Source organism: Pelobates fuscus, chromosome 11 (genome assembly GCF_036172605.1).
Source record: "Pelobates fuscus isolate aPelFus1 chromosome 11, aPelFus1.pri, whole genome shotgun sequence".
Lineage (NCBI taxonomy): Eukaryota > Metazoa > Chordata > Amphibia > Anura > Pelobatidae > Pelobates > Pelobates fuscus.
Window position 1 is genome coordinate 128,092,627 of NC_086327.1, and position 22,461 is coordinate 128,115,087.

At 40.4% G+C, this 22,461-nt stretch overlaps 1 protein-coding gene across 1 annotated transcript; it reads left to right on the forward strand.

Annotated features, from left to right (window-relative positions):
* The first annotated feature begins 245 nt into the window (after positions 1–245).
* LOC134577017 (nicotinamide N-methyltransferase-like) lies at positions 246–12,359 on the forward strand. The gene is made up of 3 exons (XM_063435663.1): positions 246–393; positions 7,620–7,827; positions 11,933–12,359. Exons 1-3 carry the CDS (start codon positions 246–248, stop codon positions 12,357–12,359), a joined length of 783 nt encoding a protein of 260 aa, XP_063291733.1.
* Positions 12,360–22,461: the final 10,102 nt, after the last annotated feature.

The following is a 22,461-nucleotide window of genomic DNA, read 5'->3' on the forward strand; positions in this document are numbered from 1 at the left end:
AGTTACCCTGTGAGCAGAATTGTGGGCATATTACTGAGTCAGTAAATAATTATAATATTAATTACAATGTAATTTAGATTAAAAAAACACTTGATGCACATCCTAGATACGTGTTACTCATATGATCAAAATGATACAATATTGTTTGCATATTGGATATGTCTGTAGTTCCTTTGATTAGTTACCATTTAAATAGGATCATTTAATCTGGTAGACTACTGATCACAGCATCTCGGCAATTCACCATGAGTTCCACCTGCTACAAGCATTATCATGATAAGGCATACCCAGCAAAAAGATTTGCTGAACTTTACTTTTGTGATGATAGACATCCTTTAATAAATGAAAGTGTGGAGTTTCCAATGGAACAAATACATAATGCCATTGATTCAGGTCTGTATAAAATGCACTATGTATTAAAATGTATAAGAGCTCTCGTTTTGTTTTGAATATGTTTATTGTTATCACATAAAGGCATAGCAAACCTGCGATTAAGCGTGATGTTGCCTGCACAGAGGCTCTTTATAAGATTAATTGCAGTGTTGCCTGCGCAGAGGCTCATTGTGCTGAAAAGTAATTAATTAATAAGCTGGTGCCTACACAGAGGTCCAGTCTGATTTTACAGGATGTCAATCATCGGCACTACCTAAGCATTTAAGTTCAGTGCTGTGTTCATGTGCTGCTGGTCACTTTGTGAGCCAATTTTTAGCCACATGTAATTAATTTTTATTGCCAATTGAACGCAAACCTTAAATAACATTCATTAAGATCAAATGATATGAACTTAACGATATCTAATGTAGTCACCACATATGCACTTCTTTTATCATATTCAGTTTTAGGCCGAGGTGCACCCATGTAAATATTCAGTATAGAATGCCTCAATCAGGCGTATATCACTGATAAATATACCATAAATGTGAAAAGTTAAAAAAAAAACAAAAAAACAGACTATACATGTTTCACGCGGGCTCAAATAATTGCTTAATGGTATGGTGCGATAAGCATATATGGCAGAGGTATTGCACCAGTCAGGCAAAAGTAAATCATGCCTATTAGCATTATAACAATGTCTTATTAATTGCACCCTAGGCATGCTATGAAATGAATGTATATATATATATAAAAAAAAATACAAAAAAAATAAAATAAAATAAAAACTGTCGAACTTTTAACATAAGGGGCATATTCGTTTTTAAGCTGGAGTGAATTATTATTTAATGTAGCAATCCGGTTATTAAGTATGCGGTAATAAACCACTTTACAGCCTATTATGCAGTATCAATCTTTGGCCCCTAGGGGCAATATAGCATGGACTGCATATTCCTTTGGCATTGAAAGCTAACATGGTAATAAGGAACCAACATCTAATGTTTGAAATAAGTAAAAACTTAACATGCATAAAGAGTGTTTCTGAGATGGATTACCAGGAAACATTCCCTTTGTAAATGTCTAACATTTTAGGCATAACAGATCCTAACGTGATAGCCCAGCAATCACTTAATTTGCCGCCCTGTATAGCGCATTATAGCTGAGTATGTACTAACTAAGGAGCAGTATATCGTTAAGCAGTAGTAAAGGGTATGAACATAAAGGGTATGAACCTAGACAAAGCTTATACGTTTTTAAAATAGGGTCCTACATGTTCCATTAGTTCCCTAAGGATATGGGAACTGATGCAGTGTTCATATATGGAGGTAAGAAAGCATATCTTGATGAGGTAACTATGCATTGCTGGATCATCATGTCGGCCTGCATGGCCGTCTGTGAGGGGTCTCTCACTGCGTCACCATCGTACTGTCCCTGGGTCACCAGGCCTCCTTTCATCCCCTCCTAGCTGACCCCCGCCCGCCAGCCAGGTCCCCCGCGGCACTGTGGACACTCAGGAGCACAAACCGTCCTTTGGACCCAACCACAAAATCTGTGGGTCGTCCGCTCCCTGCACCTCCCCAGCTTTACGTGAGTCCACTTGGTGTGCGCACTCTTCTGTCTCACCCGTTGCCAGCCACATATTTGGAGCTGGTGGCTATCCCCCTCAACCACCGGTCCGTCGGGAAGGCAGCGTTGGTCCCGCCCCACCGGGCTCGCGGCATCAGGGACAAAAGCTCTCCGAGGACCCCACAGACCCAGAGGCTCAGACGCCCACTCCACTAGCGTTCGGGAGATTAGCGCGGGGGGTCTGTCCGGCGCCCGGCAAAGCCAGGGCCCGCACGAGGTGCCCCGGTCTGTCTCCCTTGTTTAGTCCTCTGCGTTCCCTCTCCTTTGGAGTAAGTCTGCAGGCGGGCCCCAGTCTGGTGACCTTTGTCTGTTAAGGGGATCGGTGTAGGCCATTATTTGTGCGCCTACAGGTGCCTTACATGTCCAGGCTCATTATGGCGCGTAGCCCCGCTTTAGGAGTCTCAATGTTCCCATCCCATTACCGGGTTCAGTGTGGTATCTTAAGATAGCTGATGTGTTCCTCTTCAGTAATATGTAGAGGGATCCAGCTTTATTGTATTCTGTGTTCTGTTTTTTTAGCCGTTTTCCTGGGTTCAGGCCGGGAGACATGAGGTCCCGCCCCCGTCCCCAGAGCTCTTGTTTTGTAAATTGTTTTCCTAGAATAAAATATGCAGTATAAAGATTTTTATCAGCTGCTTTCAGAATACTTTTAATCAAATTAATGATGTGCAGGCATTGCATCAGTTTAAATAGACATACACTAGGGATTATTAATTACTTAATTCATTAAGTAAAATTAAATTTTCTAAATCATCACAGACCAATCAAATGTTATGCCTCAATCAATTTTATTCTTAATGGCCATTTCCAACATGTAAAACCTACTGCTTTAGCCACAAGAAGATTCTACGTATCTGTTAAATAGGCAAGAAATTCAACAGTAGAAAAGGTTATTTCACTGCCAGCTTATTGAATAGCTTTAGTGAAGAATCATCACTTACAGGGATTAGTAATATGTTGTATGCTTATCCCCTATATTTAACAAAAATGTTTGTGAGGTCAGAGAAAAAAATAACTGAATATAAAACCTATATCTAGCCGGCCTATCAATCATTTCAATAAGCTTAGTCTTTTGTACCTGTCAATCAAAAAGAGCAAAAAACAGAAACAATGGGAGATTTATCAAAGTGTCACAGACAGTTTTTGCACCTTTTTTGAGACAGTTTACTATTTTTGCATCTGTGTTTTCTTTTGTGCCCTAATTGTCACTTTTAAATTTTCACCATTTTTTGTGTCACTACATATTTTTCCATCTTTATGTCACTTTTCCCACCAGAAATGTATTCTATTTTTTATAAACTGACATTGAACATCTCATTGTTACATATTAGTAGTTGTGGAAGATATGAATGTTACCTTCTCTGTTCAATAATTAATAACTTTGTTGCCTATCTCAAGGTTTTGTATGGTATAAAGACAAAAAAATATATATCACACTGTTCAATTTAGGGATTTCGGTACAAGAGAGCCCACCTGGCTGTCAAGGTGAGTTTATTTAGCAATCTTTGTTCACATGAGTGTAAACTGTCACTAGGGTCAGCTAGAGGAAACTATAATGGGGGCGATATCTACATGTCTATTCGTAACCTCTTGTAGTAAGCCTCAAATCAAGTTCCAGTACTGGTCTACAGAAGGACAAGCCCACAACATATGGAAATACGTTCCCTTGTGACTACATACTTTCCAGCAAACATCTGTAGGAGATTTAACCATTCTGTGTTGTTTAATGGGAGTCATATTTTATATAACTGCTCCAGCAGCATTACACAAATTGAGGTTTTAGCTGCTGCTTCCCAGATATCTTCCCAGTCTCCACCTTCTAGGGTTTGTTGCAGGTCCACTTCCCATTGTGAGACATAACCTATGTTACCCACCTCTCCACCTCAGAAGCACTAAGCTGGGGAAAAAGTAATAGGAGTGGCTGCCACTTTCCTCACCCATTGTTGGTTTTTCAAGCACATATATCTGAAGTAATCTCCTGTGGACAGTGGAGCAAATGTTTCAAGCTATTTAAACAATCTGCAGGTGTTATTCTCATACATGTGGTTATATCTCTAGAAGTCTATGGTTTCAATCCTCAGAAGTCTCTAACCCTCATCCCGGGTTAAAAAGCTTAGTTTCTTAGATAATCCATGTGTTTCATGGAATATTTAGAAGCTGTTAAGTCCCATATTCTTATTCAGTTCAGGATGGCTGGGCTGGTAGTGCGTATATTAGGTCTATTTAATTCAGACCCACAGCCAAAACTGGGACATAAGTAGAGAGCCCAGGTCCGCCTTGTGTATTTCAGGTGGTGAGTGCTACACTATGATCTGCGACAATTGAGCTGCCAAATAGTAAAGGTATAGGTTTGAAAGACCTATTTCCCCCCTTGTCTTTGGGGAGTGTAGTATTTGTCGAGATATTCTATATCATCCTCTGCTAATATACAGTTATCCATCATACACTGTGAATGTGTGGATCTCTTATAGTCACCCTAACTGGAAGTGCCTGAAAGAGAAAAAGCAAACTGGGAAGTACATTTATTTTAATGGCATGATGACGCCCTATCCATGACAAGCTTCTCACGCCAGTTATCCAGGTCCCTCACATGCATCTTATTCAGGGCTGAGTTGTTTTCAGTGATCAGGAAAACTCCCAGGTATTCCATGGACATATACGTAATTTTTATCCCATAAGTTGACTCCACCAGTGCCTGGTTGGCAGTCGACACATTCAGAGGCATGGCCACAGATTTGTCCAGGTTAATCTTGTAACCCTAGACATACATGCATGTTTCCAAAAGGTCTAGCATTTACTTCAATTTGTTATGCCAGCCCTACATTTGCCGACCTGTATTGAAGTGAATGTTTCTGTGAAAAATGCTGTAATTTCGGCAGAGAAAAGCTTAAATATTTTAGACCAATTTTAATTCATTTTAACAAACATGAACAGGCTAATAAAGAAAAACAGATTAACCACCAAAAACAAAGGGTGACTTTCCGATTATTCTGACAAATTTTCTCACTGTGTCTCTTTTTCCATCCTTCACTCAAATTTTGACCCTTGACTGTGCCTTGTGATAATCTGGTTGGAATTGGAAGCAGTCAGAGCTTGCAGGTCTGTCATCCATTTTGTTTTAAATTACTCCATTTTACAATGAGGGTTTGTGAACTTCTGAGCGTCGCGAGCAGTGTTACTTGGACAAGAAGATGTCTTTGCAAAGACAGACTGTCAGTATTCTCAGAAAAGATAAGTTGGAGAAGAGGGGAAGGTTGTGGGTATTTGTGACAGTCAGTGATGTATTTAAAATATTGATGTATGTGTAGGGTTAGATGTATGGGCCCCTTAGAGCAGAATACTTGCTGGGAAGACCTCAAGGGAAACCCACCTAGGGTTAAACATTTAGTGGAGGTCTTTAATGCAACCCATTCACTGCCAAGCACTTTTGAAAATTAAATTATTTTTGTGGCGCAAACATATACTGCAGCACTGTACAACAGGTAAAAGAAAAAAAATAACAATTATAACAAAACATGCTTGACATGATAACAGTATTGTAATTTGGGTGGTGACTATAGGATGTGGGGATCCCTAGCCACTGTTTGTGAGTTGGAGGGGTGTGCACTGATCAAATATTTGTTGAGTGGTGGACAATTGTACAATGGTACCTCCACACCCCCATTCTATATATAATCAGTAGTCCCCATCTGCCGTCCATGGATGGCAGCTGGGGGCACATTAAATATGGTTATTAAAATTGAAAACCTCCATTCACGACTAATCGGTGGAGGCTGAATGGACATTAGGTTCCCCTGGTTATAATAATGATTATATCCCCCCCCCCCCCCCCACCACCACCAGTAGGCGCTCTGGGAAACATCAACAATGGGTGGGGACTTGGGTTGACACTAGGACCTCTTATTTATTTTAATTATTGCCAAACCATGACCACCACTGGTAGCATTATCAACTACTTTTAGGTGTTGAATTTGAAGAGGCCATTTATTAGGGATTATGTCCCTGATAAATTAAATTAAATCACCAAAAGAAATTAATCACCCATATTTGGTATTTCCAATGTACAATATAGGTGTGGAACACAATATTTGAACAGATATTTTTTTGTTTCCCAATAAATCTTTAACAGTGGTAATTTAATCATTCTGAACCATAAATGACTTATCAGGAGATAATAAACTGCTGATAAATATGATCAGCTCTGATTAAATAAAGGCCTTTGTGGCATACCAGAAATGGAAGAAGCTTAACTATCAGAACTAACCAGGATTGTGATGTCAAATGCTAAACCTTTAAAAAAGTAAAGAAAAAAAACATGAAAAATTTTTAACACAAGTAACATTTATATTTATTTATAAGTTGACATATATTGTGCCTTAACTTGACACAATTTTTTCACTAATTTATGTCAATGTTTGTGGTGAGGGGAAAAAAAATTGAAGGGGCACGTTGGAAACACAGCCATTCCAGTTTTTTTCAAACTTTGAATTTTTACGCTGTGTCCATGTTCCATTGTGGAGTAGATTAGCTGGTTGGTTATTCAAACTTCCCCACAAACACATACTATTTATTAAAGAATGCACCCCAGGGTATTTCAAAAGGCATATTATGAACCTTAGCGTGGGATCATTTTTTTGCTAGTTTGTTCCAGGTGTAGTGGTAATGAGCAATTTTCAATGTATGTTTTACTTTTTTAAACTTTTTTTACTTTTTAAAACTTGTTTTTAAACTTTTATTTTACTTATTCAATTTTTTGACTTTTTATAAACTTTTTTACCATTAGCCCCTAACTAGAAGTAAGTAGCACTAACAGTAAATTCCCCAATTTCCCATAACTCCCACCCACCCCAGCAAGCAAAATATATAATTGTAAAATATTTAAATAAATTGATTAAATAAATTGAACCCCTGAGGGTTAAAAAAAATAAAAGTTAACACTTAGGGGTAAAAAAAAATCAGATCACAGTATAATACTGTTATCTGTATTTTGATAACTGTAGGCAGTGATCAACTGGCAGGGAAGGGGTTATTTTTTTATTAGGACTGGGTAAAGGGGGGATATCTAAACCTTTTTTTAACCCCTTAAGGACACATGGCGTGTGTGACATGTCATGATTCCCTTTTATTCCAGAAGTTTGGTCCTTAAGGGGTTAAACATTTTTAAAACTTTTTTTAACTTTTTTAGCTTTTCTTTTTAAACTTTTTTAACGTTAACCCCTAGCTAGCCTAACACCAATTTCCCCTATTCCCCACTAACTTCCATCCACCCTAGCTAGCTACATATATAATTTTGAAATATTTTAATTAATGAATAAAATAAATTTAACCCCTGAAAGTTAAAAAAAAATCAGCTTGTCAGAGCGATCACAGCTGCAGGGACAGCACAATCGAGTGCACCTGGTCTGCCTCGAATACTGAGGCAGACTGGAGGGGAGTTAACCCCGCGACAAGCATGACGGAAAATTTCCATCTAGCATCAGGAAGAGGTTAACAGATCCTTATAAGATTTAGAATGGAGTAATAACCACTTATTTGCCATTTCAGTCACCTAACTATATCAGAGCTACAAGAAGCATTATGTAGAATTGGCATATAGAGCCATTGCCTTCTATCTTCTACAGGAATCGTTAAGGGAGAAATATTGATTGATTTTAGTGTTGGAGCCACAGCAAGCCATCTTATACCAGTCTGCAATGGATTCAAAGATATATATGTAGTAGAAGTTAATGAGGTCAACATCAATGAATTTGAGAAGTGGCGGCAAAGCAAACAAGATGCTATTAAATTCTCATATGGAGCGAAGTTTCATCACAAGTTAGAAGGAGGCAGGTAATGTATGATTTAGACAATATTTGATCACTGATCGTCATTCTGTTAACGAGAGTTGACATCTCTGCACAGCATTAATCTTTTATCTGAAAAATAGAAGTGCTGGTGCACAATATTTAAAGAAACACCCCTAGTGAATAAAAAAATACCTCTCAAGGTGATATTTAAAATTCACACTCTAGATATATTCTGGGTGTATACAAGAGTAATTGTGTGATTTTGTAATTCAACCAACAATGTGACAAATATAAGTATACTTGCAAAATCGTAAATTCACAAATGTGGTATCTAGATAGGAGACAAAAAACACAGAGCACTCCTAGTGCAATAAAGTTGTAAAATATAGAAAAAAATAAAAGATTCTCTAGGTGTTCAACTCATAAGTTAAGAGTGGTAGAAGCCCCACACATAGCTATAGCACCCAGGGAGGATCAGCCCCTAGAGCGCATGGGATCCAATAGATGTTCTGATGACCCGGATTGTATTCAACTCACAATCAAATTATGAGTTAAACAATGTTTCACTTTAAATGAAAAAGGGGAAGATTGTCTAAATCCAATTATCCACATATCAAACATCTTTTGAAAATCAAAAATTCCTTTACAGTCCATAAATATAAACCCCTACTAAAAGCAGGAGATTTTGGAGCACTTCATGCTTCCTTCCGCAGACGAGCTTTATGGGGATGCTGACTTCATTTTCCAGCAAGACTTGGCACCTGGCCACACTGCCAAAAGCACCAAAGTCTCGTTCAATGAACGTGGGATTACTGTGCTTGATTGGCCAGAAAACTCACCTGACCTGAACCCCATAGAGAATCTATTGGGCATTGCAAAGAGAAAGATGAGAGACATGAGACCGAACAATGCAGAAGAGCTGAAGGCTGCTATCAGGGCTGCCATCAGGGGGTGACAACCATAACGGTTGTCACGGGCCCGGCAGCCCTGGGGGGCCCGGCCGCCCGGGCCCCACGTGTACCGGAGCCCGCTCGCTGATAGGGCTCATCGGGTGGCCCATGCACTTAGGGCCACCCGATGGGCCCCATATCTTCAGGGGCCCGGTCAGCGCTGCGGCCGTGGTATAGCGCGACCGGGCCCCTTTAAAAAAAAAAAAAATGCCGCCGCAGCGCAAGTGCTGCTGGGAGGAAGTGGTCACTTCCTCCCAGCTCACTCCGCGTGGGAGGAGCGCCCGTCCGCCCGCCCGCCCGACAGACAATGAAGAGGGAATATTTCCTAGCAAGTGGTAGCCTTTATAAATCAGCAGCCATCAGTTAAAAGTAGGACATTATTAATCCAATATTATTTCACATTTATATACTTTGTGTTAGGTAGAATTGTTACTAGCCTTGTAATGTGTATATGTAATAAGAGTGTTCTAAGTATCTAATAAAGATGTCTTTGGACCATAATGCAGGGGTGTCACATAGTCCACTTCACTTTACAGTTGTTGTTTGAATTAATATCCTATATCTATCTTTTTGAAGTGAAAGAGATTTGTGGGAGTTGGAGTCCAGTTAGATCTAGGATAGATGCTTTTCCAGTTAACCTGTCATAAGGTGTTTCACCTCATAAAATCTCACGGATCAGACCACATATAAAATAATTAAATATTGCAGTTTCTTATAATCCCTTTTTATTGGGCTAACAGTAATTTGTAGTGACAAGCTTTCGGGAGTTCCTCACTCTGCATGTCATTATGAATGTGTGTATGTCTGTCTGTCTGTATGAATGTATGTCTATCTGTATGCATGTCATTATGTGTGTATGGATGTCAGTGTATGTATGTCTGCATGTCATTATGAATGTGGGTATGTATGGATGTCAGTGTCTGTATGAATGTATGTATGCCAGTATAAATGTATGTATGTAACTATGTATATCTGTATGTATGTCTGTATGCATGTATGTCTATCTGTATGCATGTCATTATGTGTGTATGAATGTCAGTGTATGTATGTCCACATGTCATTATGCATGTGTGTATGTCTGTCTGTATGAATGTATGTATGCGAGTATGAATGTATATATGTATGTCATTATGAATGTGTGTATGTATGGATGTCAGTGTCTGTATGAATGTGTGTGTGTCAGTATGTATGCCTATATGTGTATCAGTATGTGTGTGTGTGTATCTGTGTCCTTTTGTATCAGTGAATGTGTTTGTGTCTGTGTGTGTATTCCTGTGGGCGGGATTTGGAGGCGGTCTCTGTGGGCGGTTTTGGAGGCGGGCCCCCAGGGGCCCAGACCCTGAGCTCAGTTAGGGGCCCCAAAATTTCTGGTGGCGGCCCTGGCTGCTATTAAAGCATCCTGGTCTTCCATAAGCTTCCATAAGACCTCAGCAGTTCCACAGCTTCCATGCCACGCTGCATTAAAGCAGTAATTACTGCAAAAGGGGCCCAAACCAAGTACTGAGTCCATATGCATGCTTATACTTTTCAGAGGTCCGATATTGTTCTATGTACACTCCTTGTTTTATTGATTGCATGTAATAGTCTCATTTACTGAGATTGTGGATTTGGGGTTTTCATGAGCTGTAAGCCATAATCATCGCACTTATGACAAATCACGGCTTGAACTATCTTGCATGTAATGTGTCTATTTCATATAAAACTTTCCCCTTTTACGTTGCATTTCTGAAATAAATGAACTTTTGCATGATATGCTAATGTTTCGAGTATCACCTGTATATTATGGAATATGGTTTGAACCCTAGATATAGGTTTTTTGGATTAGTTGGTACTAACTTACAGAGTGAAGGTATTTTTTTTTTTTATATTTTCTATATACTCTATTATATGATTACAGGGTAACTGTGTTCTTTTCCTGCTATTTAAGTTTATTTGTGCTGCCATATATTTTAATATTTTAGTTCTGTGTTTGAGTCATTATTTTAAAAAGTGATAGACTGTTTAATACCTCAAGAGACTCTTTGAGAGACTAGGCAATCAATTGAGACTGATTTGATATATGACAATTGGATTACGGCAAGAAGCCCAGCATATAAATATCTTACAGAGGTGGGAGGAGATACTGCTCATTTGAGAATGCCCCAAGAGGAGGGACGAAACGCGTCACGTGACCAGGAACGCGGCAGTGTTTTGAAGTGTCTACACGGGCGATACCAGCCACGAGAGGAACAAGAAGGACGGCAGATAGAATTCAAGTGTCTTTCATTCCCTGGGGGTTAGTGAACGGACGGTGGGCTACATACATTTCTGAATATGGTTTTATAATACTTATAAAAAAGGAATTTTGCTTACCTATAATCTTGGTCATCAGAGCATCTATTGGATCCCACACACTCTAGGGGCTGTTGAACACCAAGAGAATCTTTTATTTATTTTTATACTTTGTAACTTTATTGCACTAGGAGTGCTTTCTGTGTTTTTTTTCTCCTATCTAGATACCACATTTGTAAATTTACGATTTTGTATACTAATATTTATTACATTGTTGGTTGAATTAAAAAATCACTCAATTACTGTTTGTATACACCCAGAATATATCAAGAGTGTGATTTTTAAATATTACCTTGACAGGCTCTTTTTTATTCACTAAGGGTGTTTCTTTAAATCTTGCGAACCAGCACTTTCACTCTTCTGCTATACATAAATCGTATTTCCAAGATTCATGTTGGTTGCTGCAACTGCTACATAATATTATTTGAATTATAACTTTTATTGCACCATCTTATTTATACACGTATTAATTAGTCATTTATATCTGCCGAACTGATATTTTGTCTCTTGTTTGATATAAAAAAAAAAAAAACAGATGATTACGGAACTATTAAAAGTCTATGAAATATTACTTTTTATCCAGCATTGAAGGGTAAACTTGTTTTAAATTAGGTAAACTGAAACATAAAATACATTATATATACATATATATACCTTTAGGGATAATTTCTGAGACAAGTTATAAAAGCTAATAAATCACCATTGATTTAAACCATTGGAATGCCCTTGCCTATTACTACACTGTCAGATTTTTTACTAAGAACTGCACTGCCTTTAGCTGAATGACATATTCAGTTAAACCTCCTTCAAGGTATGAAAGACAAATCTACTATGCGTATTGTAATATCTGTGTTTTTCCCATTGCAGAGAAGCATGGCACTTGAAGGAAGACAAAGCAAGACAGGCAATTAAAGGAGTAATACAATGGGATATTTCTAACGATGATCAGGTCCCTGTCGATTTACCCCAAGCAGACTGCATTCTCAGTCTATACCTACTGGAAGCTATCAGCAAAGACAAAGACACCTACCAGAGAAACCTGAAAAAAATTACATCCCGACTTAAAATAGGGGGGAGCCTGTTACTATTTTCACCCATAAATATGACATTTTATGAGGTTGATGATCACAAGTTCTTCGTTTTAACAGTCGATAAAGATTTTATAAAACAGGCTGTAATTAATGCTGGATTTGTCATTGAAAAAGTGAATGTACTGCCTAGCAAAAAAAACTGTGACCTGGTTGATTATGATTCTGTAATTCATGTAAGATGTCGCAAGAAGAGTGATGTTTAGCTATTTTATTCCAAAAACATGTGAGAGCTCAAATATGTGCCGCCACATTTTATTCTATAGTAGAAATCAAAATGACTTCTATAAATCACATATTACCAGTGAATACAAGACAATAAAGATAATAACGATGAGCGGATTGTGTACAATTGTACTAAGAATTTAATTCAAGAAATACGATTTTTGTTTTACATCCATTACTACTAAAATATTTAATAAACAAATGAAAACACATTTTATAAATGTTGCCTCTTCTGAATTCCTACCCATATATTTACAAGGTTTGATCTATTGATATAGAGTAGTTCATGGACCTCCGGTTCTAACCAGCACCAAGTAAAATCAAATTAAAGACTATTTTTTAAAATCTACTATACATTTTTTTATTTAATAAGTTAGGTATTATTTGTATTCACAAGTACATATTTTGATTAGTTTTTATGTTTGCATGCTTTTCTACCATCAGAGGATTTTAATATATATATATAAAATCCAGCACACTTGCTTATTCACTAAACAATGATTTAAAATCTCACAGATAGTAATAGTTTTATTTAAAAACACCTCAGCTAGGAAAAAAATTATGGGGGTTGTGACGAGACCAATCTCGCCACCGTGCATTGGAGGATCCTGGTTGCCGCCTGCTGCCTTTAGACTATGGCCCCATGTTGAAACGCTTGATTTTCCCCTGCAAAGACACGAAAGTGGGGTCATTCGTGCTTGCCCTGTTTGAGCGGTGATACCCCAGATAGCTATGCCATGGAGCCCATTCGTATAATGAAAGACTATGGGAAAGACTTTGGCTCCATGGCAATGTATGTGTGTGATCTGAGCGCCATTCAGTAATAATGTGCGCTCAGATCTGAGCTATCTGGGGATATGTTTAATGTACCTGTTTTATGCAATGGCTGCACAGTTATATATTTTAACGTATTTTGTTCTCTTTTGCTGCCATGTGTTCAATGGAGTTTTGCCTCTGTCCTTGGAGATAATTGGATTACTTCCCAATTATCTCCAGGATAGAAGACTCTGTGGAACTGGTTTTGGGCAGAAAAGTCATGCTTCATTTGGTCACAAAGGACTACGATCTATCTTTTGAACCACTGGACCAATTTGTATGATTTTGACGTATGTTTGTATATGGAGTATGCTGATTCGGAAAATGTATGTGAATGTGACGAGCCCACATGTGGATGTGATGCAGACTTTTAAAGTTATGAATAATGTGGAAAAAACGTATTTCTCTGCCTGTGATAATTACATTAACCCAGTGTGTAAGGTAATTGTATCTGGACTGTTAAGGGGTACTTTGGAATTGGGAACCACTGGTCTATAGCATGTCTCTGCAGACTTTTTAAAGTAAACACTGTCTTTTAAGAGAAAAGGCAGTGTTTACATTTCTGGCTAGTTGCACCAGTAGTGGCAGTCACTCAGACGGTGTGCTATAATTTCTCCTACCTATTGGAGTCTCATTTCATATCTGGTCCAGCCGAAATACCAGTGGGAAGTGAAGGAATTTAACGCACCCAACAACATCGGGGGAGGCACCCTTGAGCGCAATAGAGACTGGGTTACGATCTTGGGAGGCTGTTTTTTCTTATTCATTTAAGATAAGTATATTTTATACTTATTCACTATATTCACTACATTTAAATCCTATTGTGGTGTTGTATCTGTTTTTTCGGTGTGCAGCACTGGCATTCATAGGCTTCACACTGTGCTTGGAGGCATTAAATGTTCCCCATAGAGATGTATTGATTCAATGCATGTATAAAAGCCACCTAATGCTCTCCAATGGTAAAATAATTGAATCTTGAAACCATGGCAAGACCAGCACGGCTTGGGAGGAAAGGTGAGTAATATCACCTTTTCAATGTACTCATAAATAACTACAACAGGGCTCGACAAATCTCAGATGCCAGGTCGCCATGGCGCCTAGTAATTTTGCCTTGGCACCTGAGATATGTGAGTCCCTTAACTCCAAGGCTGGTGGGCGGCCAGCGGCAAGCTGGAGGAATTTGTAGGAAGATGGCTTGTTGGGTGTTCATAGAGGCCAGCGTAGATGGCTTGTTGGGTGTTCATAGAGGCCAGCGTAGATGGCTTGTTGGGTGTTCATAGAGGCCAGCGTAGATGGCTTGTTGGGTGTTCGTAGAGGCCGGCGGCTAGCTGAGCGAATAGGGAAAGGGCGGCAAGAAAGCTGTGAGGGCTTAGTAGAGAAGTAAAACAAGAGATTACAAATAAGAAAAGGGCATTTAAAGCATTTAAATCGGACAAATCAGATGCATCTTATAAAAGATATAAGTAAGCCAATAATGCGTGCAAAAAGGCGATTAGATTTGCTAAACTTCAAAATTAAAAAAAATGATAGCTAAAGAGAGAAAAACCAACCCCAAAGCATTTCTTAAGTACATAAATTCTAAAAAAAAAAAAAAAAATTAAAGTGTAGGTACACTAAAAACTGAAATGGGGTGTTAGTTAATGAAGACCAGGAAAAGGCAGGAATTTTAAATAACTATTTCTCCTCCGTATATATTAAGGAAGAACCCATGGCAATAGATGTGCACATGATTGCTACTAAAAACTTGCAGAAGAATTGTAATTGGTTAACTCAAGACAAGGTGCTGCAGCAACTAAAGAAAGTTAATATAAACAAAGCTCCAGGGCCTATTGGTATCCATCCACGAGTACTTAAGGAACAAAGTGTAAAAATAAGTGAACCTCTGTTTTTAATCTTTAAAGATTCTTTTCTTTCAGGAAGTGTTCCGGAGGTTTGGAGGAAGGCAGATGTGGTTCCTATATTCAAAAAGGGTTCAAAATCCTTGCCTGGAAATTATAGACCTGTGAGCTTAACTTCTGTGGCTGGGAAAATATTGGAAACGTTATTAAGGGATAATATTCAAGAATTCCTTGAGAAGAACATGGTTATCAGCAAATATTAGCATGGTTTTATGAAGCACAGATCATGTCAAACTAACTTGATTGCGTTATATGAAGAAGTAAGTAGAAGTATAGATCAGAGTGTTGCAGTGGATGTGATCTATTTGGATTTTGCCAAGGCATTTCATACCGTTCCACACAATAGATTAGTGTTCAAACTCAAGGAAATAGGTCTAGATGAAAATGCTTGTTCTTGGGTAGAACATTGGCTTAAAAACAGAGTACAACGAGTTGTCATTAATGGTAAATTTTCAAGCTGGACAGAGGTGGCAAGTGGTGTCCCTCAGGGGTCTGTTCTGGGACCCCTTCTATTTAACATGTTTATAAATGATCTTGAAGAAAGCATTGAAAGTCATGTTTCAGTGTTTGCAGATGACACAAAACTCTGTAAAATAATACAATGTGAGCAAGATAATACTTTGCGGCAGAGGAATTTAGATAGACTGGGGGACTGGGCACTGAAATGGCAGATTAAATTTAATGTTGAAAAATGCAAAATTATGCACTTCGGCGTAAAGAATACACAAGAAACGTATACCCTTAATGGAAGTGAATAAGGGATAACAACACACGAAAAGGACTTGGGAATTGTCATAGACAACAAACTATGCAACATTGTGCAATGTCAATCAGCAGTGGCAAAGGCCAGTAAGGTATTGTCATGCATGAAAAAGGGCATTCATTCTCGGGACGAGAATATAATTTTGCATCTTTATATATCACTGGTAAGACCACATATTGAATATGCTGCGCAATTTTGGGCACCTGTTCTAAAGAAGGATATTATGGCACTAGAAAAAGTGCAGAGGCAGGCTACAAAATTAATAAAAGGAATGGAACATATCACCTATGAAGAAAGGTTAACAAATTTAAACCTATTTACTTTAGAAAAACGTTGCCTGAGAGGGAATATGATAACATTATACAAATATATTCGGGGCCAATACAAACCATTGTGTGGAAATCTATTCACAAGGTCATGCGTTTAGACTGGAAGAAAGAAGATTTCGTCTAAGGCAAAGGAAAGTTTTATTTTACTGTAAGAACAATAAGGATGTGGAATTCTCTGCCCGAAGAAGTGATTTTATCAGAGTCCATACAGATGTTCAAACAGCTACTAGATGCATACTTGCAAAAACAGGATATTCAAGGATATAATCTTTCAATGTAGGTGAATAACTGCTTGATCCAAGGATACATCTGACTGCCATTCTGGGGTCAAGAAGAATTTTTTTCCGAGCTTGTTGCAAAATTGGAAGTGCTTCAAACTGTTTTTTTTGCCTTCTTTTGGATCAACAGCAAAAATCAAATGTGAGGAAGACTGAACTTGATGGACGCAAGTCTCTTTTCAGCTATGTAACTATGTAACTATGTCTTGCTCTGCTCCCCCTGCGTGCCGCTTAATGAGACCAGGACGGTATGTGACGTCATATTCCAGCCCCGGTCTCACAAAGTAGTTTGCAGGGAAGCAGAGCAAGGACATAACAGCTCCTTTGCCGACAGCAACAATATGCACAGCTAGCCACCTGCCTCCACGACCACCCAGCAAGCCTCCTTCCTACAAAATTCCCCAGCTTGCCTGCACAATCCCCCAGCATGCCGCCCACCTCTATAATCCTCTAGCATGTAGCCCGCTTGCACAATCCCCCAGCCTGTGGCACACTGGACCCCATAGGCATTAAAACAAGCAATAATGTGTGAATGTGTCTGTCTGTCATGATGTGTGTGTGCCTGCCATGGTGTGTGTAGTTGTCATAGTGTGTATGTGTGTGTGTGTATCTGTCATGGTGTGCGTGTGTGTCTGCCATGGTGTGTGTGTGTGTGTATGTTGTGGTGTGTGTGTGCATGTCATGGTGTTTGTATGTCTCTGTCATGGTGTGTGTGTCTGTCATCTGGTGTGTAATGATGTCCCAAACGGTTCGCTGGCGAACAGTTCCTGGCGAACATAGCATGTTCGCGTTCGCCACGGCGGGCGAACACATGCAATGTTCGGTCCGCCCCCTATTCTTTATCATTGAGTAAACTTTGACCCTGTACCTCACAGTCAGCAGACACATTCCAGCCAATCAGCAGCACACCCTCCCTAGCAGGCCCTCCCACCTACTGGACAGCATCCATTTTAGATTCATTTGAAAGCTGCAACCATTTTTTTTTCTTTCAATTTAATATTTTTTTTATTTCATTTTTTTTAGTGCATATAAATGTTACAAGCAGATACTCCCCCCAGACACTCTGTATTGCTGCAGATACTCCCCCCAGACACTCTGTGTTACTGCAGATACTCCCTCCAGACACTCTGTGTTACTGCAGATACTCCCTCCAGACACTGTGTTACTGCAGATACTCCCTCCAGACACCCTGTGTTACTGCAGATACTCCCTCCAGACACTCTGTATTACTGCAGATTTTCCCTCCAGACACTCTGTATTACTGCAGATTCTCCCTCCAGACACTGTGTTACTGCAGATACTCCCTCCAAACACTCTGTATTACTGCAGATACTCCCTGCAGACACTCTGTATTACTGCAGATACTCCCTCCAGATACTCTGTATTACTGCAGATACTCCCTCCAGACACTCTATGCTACTGCAGATACTCCCTCCAGACACCCTGTGTTACTGCAGATACTCCCCCAGACACTCTGTGTTACTGCAGATACTCCCCCCAGACACTCTGTGTTACTGCAGATACTCCCTCCAGACACTCTGTGTTACTGCAGATACTCCCTCCAGACACCCTGTGTTACTGCAGATACTCCCTCCAGACACCCTGTGTTACTGCAGATACTCCCTCCAGACACACTGTGTTACTGCAGATAATCCCTCCAGAAACCCTATGTTACTACAGATACTCCCTCCAGACACCCTGTGTTACTGCAGATACTCCCCCAGACACTCTGTGTTACTGCAGATACTCCACCCAGACACTCTGTGTTACTGCAGATACTCCCTCCAGACACTCTGTGTTACTGCAGATACTCCCTCCAGACACCCTGTGTTACTGCAGATACTCCCTCCAGACACTCTGTATTACTGCAGATTCTCCCTCCAGACACTCTGTATTACTTCAGATACTCCCTCCAGATACTCTGTATTACTGCAGATACTCCCTCCAGATACTCTGTATTACTGCAGATACTCCCTCCAGACACTCTATGCTACTGCAGATACTCCCCCAGACACTCTGTATTACTGCAGATACTCCCTCCAGACACCCTGTGTTACTGCAGATACTCCCTCCAGACACTCTGTATTACTGCAGATACTCCCCCCAGACACTGACACAGAGCAGAATAGGGACTGTTCCCCCTACATAGGGTCACTTGGCAGATATGGACTGACACCTATCCTAAGGATCCCTGATACACACTGACACATAGCAGAATAGGGACTGTTCCTCGTACATAGGGTCACTTGGCAGATATGGATTGACACCTATCCTAAGGATCCCTGATGCACACTGATACAGAGCAGAATAGGGAATGTTCACCCTACATAGGGTCACTTGGCAGATATGGATTGACACCTATCCTAAGGATCCCTGATACACACTGACACAGAGCATAATAAGGACTGTTCCCCCTACATAGGGTGACTATGTGTGTTTTTGTGTTCGCGACATCACTACTGGTATATGTGTGTGTGTGTCTGTCATGGTGTGTGTATGTGTCTGTCATGGCGTGTGTGTGTGTGTGTGAGTCTGTCATGGAATGTGTGTCTGTAATGGTGTGAATGTGTGTGTGTCTGTCATGGTGTGTGTGTCTCTGTCATTGTTGTGTGTCTGTAATGGGATGTCTGTCATGGTGTCTGTCTGTCATGGTATGCGTTTGTTTCTGTCTTTCATGGTGTGTGCATGTCTGTTTGTCATGGTTATATGTGTGTGTGTGTCTGTCTGTCATGATGTGTATGTTTAGGTGGCCAGACCCCTTCCGTTCGCAAGAGAATGGTGTTATTATTTACCTTTTTTTCCCACCGTGGCTGAGATTATCAAGCTTGATGATCTCAGCCAATCCAAGTTTTTTCCCACAGGATTGTCTACAAAATGCTGCACAAATCATCATCTCCTCATATGAGGAAGCAATGTTAACACTGCCTTTTCTCTGAAAAGGTAGTGTTTACATTGAAAAGTATGCAGGGACAGGCTATAGACACCAGAACCACTACATTAAGCTGTAGTGGTCCTAGTGATTATAGTATTCCTTTAAGAATTGTATTTTTTTCATTGAATATAAAGGTTTGTAAGTTTAAAAAAAATCTGTCTCGGGGGGCGGAGCCAACAGCCGAGCTGACTGGTCGCATCTCAGTAGAGCTCCGTGATTTACAACCACGAAACGAGCAAAATTCGACTATTTTACTCCCCCAAAAAGACATTAAGGCTAACCTACTACTACAGACAACGCTATAATGGGCAGGAAAAACAAAAAGCCAAAATCAGATATGCCCCGGCCGGGTGCCAGCATAGGGGATCTCTGGCGGCGAGCACGTGGCGCTATGGAGCCAGACTTGGATACCTACATGGAAGGCTTAGTCGACTCCGACGAAGATTTCTCTGACCCTGCAGAAGCATGCCCGCCTGCAGTGCGCAGCCCGCCGCAGCCCCAACCAACACCAGACACTGCCCCGGTCACCAAGGCAGAAATGAGGGAGCTGCTGGCCGAGCTTCGCGGCAACCTTCAATCAGACATGGCCGACATGAAAAAAAATATTCAGGGCCTAACGCACCGCATGAGCACAGCGGAACAGGACTGCCGCAACCACTCGAAGCTTGTTACCACGCTCCAACAGGAGGTAAAAACATTACAAACAAAACATCTGCAACTGGAACAGCATATGGCGACAATAGAAGACTCACGCCGCGCCCAAAACTTGAAAGTGAGAGGCATTGCGGAGACGGTCCCGGAGTCTGAACTTCCCCACCTCATGCGGCGCCTAATCGGCAAACTACTCCCGCCGAAACAGGCCAAAGGAGTGGTGCTGGACGGCATGTTCAGAATCGCAAAACCACCCACAGCCCCTCAGGCAGCACCCAGAGATTTAATCGTCAAATTTCAAAAAAGACAAGACAAGATGGCAGTAATGGCGGCCGCCAGGGGTAACACACCCCTTATCTTCAAAGATATGGCTCTCTCGCTATACACTGATCTCTCCAGGGGGACCGTGGCTTGGCGCGCAACCCTGAGGCCTTTTACTGCTTTGCTCCGCGCACACAACGTTACCTACCACTGGCGCCCCCCACACAAGCTCCAGGTAACCCTGAACGATAAAACATACCTTATTAAGGACTTGCAGGAGGCGGAGGCACACCTCGTCCCTCTGGGTCTCCCCACGGACTCCCTACAACAACCTCACATGCCATCCACGACACATGAATGGAATCCGGCAACAGCAGTGACTTTTGTACCGAAAGGAACGGCCCGCGCTTCACGGAATGCGGCCCCTACTTGAACGCCCTTGACGGGGACACCTGCTGAACTTAACTCTGTTGTACTTTAACTCTGTTTTACTTTAGTTCAAAGCTTTATTGCTCTGTTGTATGCACAAGTTTTACCCACGAAAATGCACTGCTCCATGGACGCGGAGACACCCGCCTCGAGGGCCTATTGGGTTCCTTCCAACCCCGCCACCATTGGACGCTTGGACACCTGACCCACCAGGCTCATCGCATGAACTCTGTTTTTAGATGACTAAGGTTAAAGTCGACTGCTCATTTTATTTTGGTTAAATGATTTTATGTCTTACTCTTGTTTTTCAACGGCCACCTTGACCCGACCGTCTTGACTACTACCTGCGACTAGTTAGCTCCTGTTGACACTCACATCATTTACACTTCTACGCACGGACACGCCGTGTAAGTAACAGCCCTTCCCCACCCCCCCATCCTACCCTGGACGACCAGGAGAGGAGATATCCCTGACAGGGCACTACCTGACACGCATCAGTACAACACGTTTGCATCCTGGGGACAACACCAACTGAGCTCCGTTCTGACGCCACCTTCTTATTCATATAAAATGCCCACATAGACAGCCTTAACCCATCGGCTCATTACTCAATGTTTCTCACGCCTAGCTGACATGTAGGGAGTCTCGCTGTCCCAATACCAGACCCACTCACCCATTGTAAGAGATGATGATCCCCAAATATTGCCTCACTGGCTGAGATCATTTCACGTTTGACCTTTTCTATGTTTTCATTTGTCTTTTTAAAACAAAAAAACAACAGTGCAGCATGGATAACCCTCTGCTTTACTTGAATGTATGCCTCATAATGCAAATATGTATACATGCCTTTTGAAAATTGTCTATCTCCTACTGCACTGTCAAAAATAAAGAATTAAAAAAAAAAAAAAAAAAATCTGTCTCCAAACTTTATTAGCTGGCTCCTACATTCAAAGCAAAATTTTCAAGCCCTGAGTTACAATATAGTGTAAGAAATACATGTTTGTTCCTTTAATTAGCTATACAATTGTCTTTTCATCCATTTTTGAAGAGTAAACATATTTTAAAGTAGGTTAATTAAAGCACAAGACATGTTTTAGGACAGGTTTGAGGTTATCTTGAAGGACACATTCTGAGGAAATTTATAAAAGCTAAGGAATCACCAGGAAAACCATTGGAGTGTCCCTGCTTATTGCTTTACTTTCAGAACTTTTACCCAGAACTGCACTGCTTTTCTACGAGCACCAATATATTGTTATACCTTCTTCAAGGTACAAAAGACACATGTACTATGAGTATTGTAATATCTGTGTTTTTACCATTGCAGAGAAGCATGGCACGTGAAGGAAGACAAAACAAGAAAAGCAATTAAAGGAGTAGTAAAATGGGATATTTCTAACGATGATCAGGTCCCTGTCGATTTACCCCAAGCGGACTGCGTTCTCAGTCTGTTTCTATTGGAAGTTACCAGCAAAGACAGAGACACCTACGAGAGAAACCTGAAAAAACTTACATCCCACCTAAAACCTGGGGGGCACCTGATGCTGTTTACAGTCCTAAATATGACATTTTATAAGGTTGATGAGGAGAAATTCTTTATTCTACCAGTTGATAAAGAGTTTGTAAAACAGGCTGTCATTAACGCTGGGCTTGTCCTTGAAAAAGTGAATGTACTACCTAGCAAAAAAAACTGTGATCTGGTCGATTATGATGCAATAATGCATATAAG